The sequence below is a fragment of the Asparagus officinalis genome, chromosome 2 (assembly GCF_001876935.1).
Source record: "Asparagus officinalis chromosome 2, Aspof.V1, whole genome shotgun sequence".
Taxonomy (NCBI): Eukaryota; Viridiplantae; Streptophyta; class Magnoliopsida; order Asparagales; family Asparagaceae; genus Asparagus; species Asparagus officinalis.
In genome coordinates, this window is record NC_033795.1 from 23,338,707 (window position 1) to 23,346,044 (window position 7,338).

The following is a 7,338-nucleotide window of genomic DNA, read 5'->3' on the forward strand; positions in this document are numbered from 1 at the left end:
CAACAATAATGAATATAATGTAAATGAATTTGAAGGTTGAGATGCACTTTGAACTTGAGCTTTCTTTGTAAATGATGCAGGTTAGGTTGGTTATGTTCTTAACATCATCAGAAGTTTCATTGCGAGTTGCATATTAAAAAAGAGAATGTCCACAAATTTGTTGAAATAGCTCTTCACTGTCTTCAGCTAACAATATCATAGTAAAGTCCCAAAGTAAAACGTAGTGGAGAATACTAGCATGAACTACAAATAAGTTTCATAAGTAATCCTATAACTGCTAGTGAATTTAAACGTGACATGACATGCTCTATCACAGCAAAAGGACAGTAAAAATAGTGGACATGGTAGCAAACCCAAGCCGGAAATCTTTTCGATGGTGACAAGGATTTGAGATTTTCAAGCCTAAGCAAGTTTAAAAAAATGTTATATCCTCACCCATAACTAAAAGTCAAGCATATATCTATAAATGTTTAAAAGTCAAAATAAATATAAGACACTCATACTACATATCGGTAGGTAATGTATCTGCCTGCAGTATCACTAGGGCGAATGATCTTCACGACTTGTCCACGTTGGAGTCCATGGTATCTTGCTACTGGGTCATCGAGTTGAATTCGAGGAAGCTGAAAACCATTCAAACAGACAAAGAACATTAACTTGTTAGAAGAGACTTTTTTTTAGAAGAAAGCGTATATAGTTGGAGCATGTCTCGTTAGGTTTATGAGCTAAAATACACAATGAGGACAAATTTGGCAGTCACAGCAACTACTGTGATATTGTTTCAACATACACATTCAAAATGTAACCAAAAGCAGTGTTCTGACATGCAATAGAATATGGATGATAAACGAACATGAGATTGAGCAAAGAATGGATTAAACCAATTGATCAGAACCAGAAAGAAAATATGAAAGAAATAAAATACCACTGGCCAATAGGATGTTCGAAAGTAGACAGATGGTATGTCATCTAAATCAGCATTAACAATGTTTACCTATTATTCTTCTATTTTATTTTCCTTTTTCTATGAAGGCGGGCTGTGGTCAGGTATCGGGCATGGAACTCCCATAACCAAGTCAGAGCCATACATCTGCCGCTTAACAGTTAACAAGTTTTACTTGCTTCAACTTTGATAGGCACATGTTAAAAGAAAAAAAGAGTGACACCATGACGTTCAGAGGATAATATTGAGATCACAGTTTCACAATATTAAAGTAAGGAAAGAAAAATCAACAAGGCCGTGTTCCAACATTAGATACACTTGAGATCGAATAAAAATAAATCATTGTGGGGGTAAAGTGGGGTTGGCTACCACGGAAACAATTGTCGCCACTTTTAACAGAACCAAGATGCCAAAAAAACATGTACCCAGGATGCAGACACTCTTCCCTATATCCAGCGATTAACAAGATTAACAAGTAAGGATATTTCATTAGTTTTATCACTTTTCTGTGGCACATTCTTTCAAAAAAAAAACGAATTAGCATAGCAATTCAAGTTTCTAATGAAACCCCAGTTCATCACCAAGTGCATCCGCATCCGCCTCTTGTAATTTCTTGTTTACTCTCTTTTTGTCACAAACAGTAGACAAAAGAAAACCTATATGAGATTATAAGGTAGACCTCTTTTACTCCAGCTGGCATGCCCTACAACAGATCAGCCCTTTCAGTCCCAAGTTTCACTTTTTAACTTGCACAAAGGCTTTAAAGCCACTCAATAAAACTTCTATCTTCTACATATTACCTCATTTATCTGTGTTAAACACCCTGGGAAAGCGTGTGCTAGTCAAGGTTTTAAATGTCGGCTGACATGTCCGACATGTCGGTTTGAGGGCTTGAGCGACACGACATGGGCGTTTTCAACTCGTATATCGGTTTTCATGACCAAATCGGAAATATCGGGGCCATATCAAGCATATCAACCGATTTTTCAGCTTTGAAAAATCGGCCGATATGACCTTTTTTTAGATCTATTTTTGTTATCGGGTTTGGGTTTAGTGATAAAAACTCAAACTTGTTTGACCTGTTCTCATGTTTAAGGGTTTCTTATGAACCCGATAGAAAGAAAAGAGAAAAATTAAGGTTGCATTGGACTTGGGAACCCATCACTCCTTTCGTGAACGACGATGCCCTTTCTCCACCTCAATCTCGGCCCCCCATCGTCCATCTCCCGTTGCGCCCCGAAATCCGAACCCCAATCGAACCCGAGGACGGCATGGTATCCTGTCGTCGGGATAAAAGAAAGAGGGTGGTCGGTTACTCATCTGAAGGACCCCAAGTAAAATAAGAAGAAGAGCCTCGACACTACCTCCCTGTGATGTCCCGTCGTCGGCTCTGCCTCCCTGCGACGTCCCGTCGTCGACTCTGCCTCCCTGCGACGTCGGAATCCACCCATTGCCAGCGTCGCCTCTAGAATTTACAAAGTATGCCTATATTGAATTTAGGAATGCTTAGATTACATTTAGAACATGATATTATACATATGAGCACCACCCGATATGGCAATCCGATATTTAGTCCATGTCCTCCTATATATCTCCGATTTTCGCTATCCGACATGGATTTCAGCCGTCCGACATGAACCCGACATCCGACATTTAAAACCTTGGTGCTAGTGAGTATACTTATCTGTAAAACATGTTCATATTGTGGGCAGCTGAACAACAGTAATACATAATCGATTTATGTGGAATCATGCGGAATCAGTATTTATAGTAGTAAACGTTGAAAATCAAGTTTCAACCGCGTCACGTAATGGTGTGAGACAACCATAACAAGTGTGCACCCATTTTCATTTAGACTTTCAGGAACATACCCTTATATATATATACTCATTTCTGTACATATCTAGATAACCAGGTGTCTCCCCTTATCATTGAAGGTTTTTCTGTTGGACATCTGCGCAAGATGCCAGGCACCATATTCAGTATCAATGTAACACAAAGAAGAGGTCGTACACTCTCCTCGAAAAATAAAATAACTGATTTGGACAAAATATCTGGGACCAGCGACAGAAATCTAATCAGCATCTTTCTAGAAAATGCTATCAGAATGGATTTGCGTGGCAAAAATGTGAGGGGCTACAGCTTATTCATTTAAAGCGGGCATGATATGACAGTATTATCCTTAGAACACCTAGCCATCAAATTGCATTCTTCACACGTTAAATTACACTAGACTATGGAAAACACCTCATAGTTGAGAAGCTCTAAAAAAGAAGAAAACTAAACCAGATACGATGAACAGCTTCGACCAAATGTCAATCCTGTACATGCTGATGCCAAATTGCTTGAATCATGAAATTTTGATGTCAATTGATAAGTAGAGCTACCTTTTTGTAATGTCTATTTAATCTAGCATAAGTTGTGCCATATAGAGCTCGGTATGATATCACAGAAAGGAGTACAGGGATCCATTTCATGGGAGTTTCACATGTTAGGGATAACATCTAGCAAGTTTAGGCTGTCCTAACTACTAAGGCAATAGAAATGAATAGTTTCTTTCATATACCAACATGAGAGCATGCAAGATGATGAGCACATAAAAAATTTACTAGCAAATGTTTGACAGAAAATCTGTATTTAGAGAACCACTGCATGATTTCAAACCGGACACCTGTTTTTTGTCCACAAGTCATGGGTTAACATTTTTTTTTAAATCCATTACATACCATCCCGTTAGCATTTTCACTGCTCTAAAATTGTCAAAAATTTTACAACTAATCATCAAATTTAAACTCCTTGCTTTATCATATTTATTTGGTAGGGGCCAGTATTCCAACCAAGAGTTTCATCCCATCACTATCCTCATGACTCATCATGTATTCAAACACTCACTTTTTGCTCTCCACGGATCCCTCATGACATGCATAAAGGTGGGTCATGGTTGCAACCGCCGCCAACCAGAATAAACTATGGCCTCAACTTCTACTGTGGCTACATCCATAGGCAAACTCATTCAAGTTAATTCCATCCACTGCCATCATATGCTGCAATGTGAAAACCAGCAAGCATTTTTACCACTATCGATACCCTCTTCAAACAATCAAATACTTGGTGAGGTTTTAGGCTTTAGCCTTTCTAGTAATTTAGCTTAAGATATCAAGCTTTAGAAGCAAAGTAAGTCAAGTTTCAGCCTTGATGACAACTTTGGTCCAAACAAAATTTATGTCCATTTTTTCTACAGCTTGTATGTGCTAGAACGCGATTATGATTGTAGACCATAAGAATTTCAAAGATTTTTTAGGATCATAAATTCATGAACTAAACTTGGATATAGCTCCTCTTCAAATTGAATGCAGTGTTCATATCGATAGCTTTTCGCTACTAGATCAATGACAGTGGTCCCATATCTTATACAATTTAGAATAGGCCAGACTCATACGCCCCAACAATGACAAGGGCATGAAAGAATTTAAACTCCCATCCATGAACGATTAATGTTAACCCTCTACATGCTGGTGCCAAATAGCTTCAATCATGAATATCTTGAAGCCAATTGATGAGGTAGACCTGCCTATTTGGTCATGTCTATTTAATCCATGCAACATGATAAGGTTGCTATAAGAAGCACTCATCTCTACAGCATAACTAGGCCCAATAGGCAAAATCTTCACACTTTTACAGTACTATATCTTACAAAAGATGTAGACATTAAAGTGGCCCATTAGGATTTCTATACTTGAAATTTTCCACCATCAACAGAAATAATGTGTAAAATACACATGGGTTCTTTCCTAGAATTTCAAACAAGAATCTATAGTTTGCAATTGAATCTAATCAGAACAATGATGCTATCAGGATGGCCACAGAAAAAGAAACAACTACAAGATAACAACGTAGGCACTAGAAGTCTAAACCCACATGCTGTAAGATTCACATTGAGAGAAAAAAACCTGAGTTTCTTTCAGATGGTACCGCTCCAACAACGCTTTCTTCTCATTGTCACTGAGCACTTGATGCGGCGGAACAAGCATGTGCTTGCTGATGTTAACCACCAACTCTGCCTCCTGCATTCTCACAAGCCACAGTGAGCAACTTGTGAACTAAAGGACATATCTTTACGCATTCAAAAGACACCCACCTGAAAAATCTCCACCCGGAACTTCTGAGCGAAACTTTGATCTTGAATACCCTTTTTTGCAAATGAACTAATTTGTTGAACGACCACAATTGCCTTGAAGACACTATCTTGCTTCATCCGCTCAGCATACCGCTTGATGTGAGATGCGCCAACCTTTGGATCGTTGGGGAAGAAGACATAGATCTAACCATGGGGAAATTAGGCAAAATCAATAAGGGGTGAATTACAAGAAACCCGTTTCATCAATACACAGATTTTCTTCATACTTGATTTCAGAAACTAATGGAGTTCCATTCTTCAGACATCTGAATAGCACCAGACGTTTCTTTTTTTGTTGAACTGTGGCTTATTCTGACTTGGTACCCCAAAGTTGAGCCTTTTTTTTTCTTTTTACTTTGATATCCCCAAAGTACTCTTCTTAATACTTTGATATATCCTAAAGTTTCAATCCCATTCCGCTAACCCGTGGTCCAGAATTCTTTAGATTTTCTGTTAAATTTGCATCATGCGATTATCGATTCCTAGCGACCGGGTAAAATGAACCGAAATACAATTGCAAATTTAATCAAACAGAATCCGAGGGGGTATCAAAGTGAAAAAATGAGTAAACTACGGGGTGCCAAAGTGAAAAAAAATGAGAGAGCTGACCTGATCAGAGGGATTGTCCCTCTTGTACTTGTTTATGAGGAGGTCTTCGCGCTTGAAGGATTCGCCGAACTTATCCCTGAACTGCTTGAAATCCATGGAGAGCTCCTCGTCGGCGACGACGTAGCCGCGGTCGCTGAGCATCTCCAAGATGTTCTTGCGGATGCGGAAGAGCTTTACTTCCTCTTCGGAGGCCGCCATTGCGGACGGATGGAGGAAGAAAACCCTGGGCGGTTGGGGGAGCTTCTTTTAGGGTTTAAGGGTTCGGGAAGAGTTGTTTTTTTTTTTTTTAATAGTTTGGCTCGGCCGGTTGGTTCAGCTCTTGTATCGGGCCCGTCACGGCCCAGCGTGCACCCGTGCATTTTAAACTTACATTCCTCTAAATTTTAATACATTTAATTTAATTGTTGTATGCTTAGAATTATAAATCATATCTACTCATCTATACTTAAAGGAATGATCTAAGTTTTAATATATTTGATTTAGAAATCATATCTACTCCTCTATACTTGAAGAATGACCCAAGTTTCAATACACTTGATTTGCTTTATTGTTTATGATACGGTAATACTGTAGCATGAATAGTAACTTTACGTATGGAGAAACTCACGGAGGAGATATGGCCATACTCTCTCACCCTCCTTTCCTCCTCAATCTTCTTTAAAACTCGACCTCAAACACTGATGCCACTCTATGACCACCACATCCTCCCCAAAGTTACTCGTAGCTCCCACTCGGGGAGATATGGGAGAGGAGAAGCTCGCGGAGGAAGAGGGAGGAGGAGAGGGGAGGGGAGTTGGGGTGAGGAGGGAGAGGGAGAAGGGGAGATGAGGAGGATAAGGAGGCTAGGGTTAGAGTTAGGGTTGGGATTTGGGAAGGGAACAGATGGATAGAGAAGAATATGGCGCGGGCAAAACAAGCATTTTAGGACTTTGTTCACCAAAACTTGTCAAAGTGTGTGACGTTGAGAACATGTCAGCAAATGTGGTGGTTTCTATCAAAAAATTAAGACGACAAGTTACAATTTAGACAAAAGTTAAGATTGTTTTTTCATATATTAAAAAATATAAATAAAATTATACAATACTGTTCATGTTATAGTAAATACTGCAGCATGAACAGTAAATAGAATCTAGCCCTCTCCGCTCGAAGTTATTGTTCATGCTACAGTATTTTACTAAAAAAGTTGTAGCATAAACAGTAAATCAAATATGGTGCTCCATACGTAGGGAGGAGGAAGAAGATGTAGGAGGGGAGAAGAGGGCTAAGGATAAAATGCATTTTGAGTGTTTTTTTAGCAGAACAATAAAAATGTGTGACATTGAGAATGTGTTGGCAAATGTAGGTTGTTTTCATAAAGAAAAAAAAACTAAGGTAGTAAGTTGAATTTGGACGAAAGTTAAGATGGTTTTCCATGAAAAAAAAATATTTTTTTTCAATATTAGGCACTTAAATCATCGATATTTTGATATTAATCCCCAACATCTTCATATTTTGATATTAGTCCCTAGTATTGCGATGTTAGTCCTTCCGTCAACTCGTAAATGTTAAAAATCCTAAACTATGATTGGGTTTAGACTATTCATTGATGAATAGTTACCTTATTACTTCA

General features: G+C 38.6%; 1 protein-coding gene across 1 annotated transcript; it reads right to left on the bottom strand.

Moving 5' to 3' along the window:
- On the bottom strand, positions 235-5,999 carry LOC109830532 (DNA-directed RNA polymerases II and IV subunit 5A-like). Its single transcript, XM_020397812.1, has 4 exons — positions 5,730-5,999; positions 5,082-5,264; positions 4,894-5,007; positions 235-623 (listed from the first exon to the last, which is right to left on the bottom strand). The coding sequence occupies exons 1-4, from the start codon at positions 5,925-5,927 to the stop codon at positions 498-500; spliced, it is 621 nt and encodes a 206-aa protein (XP_020253401.1). The 5' UTR covers positions 5,928-5,999; the 3' UTR covers positions 235-497.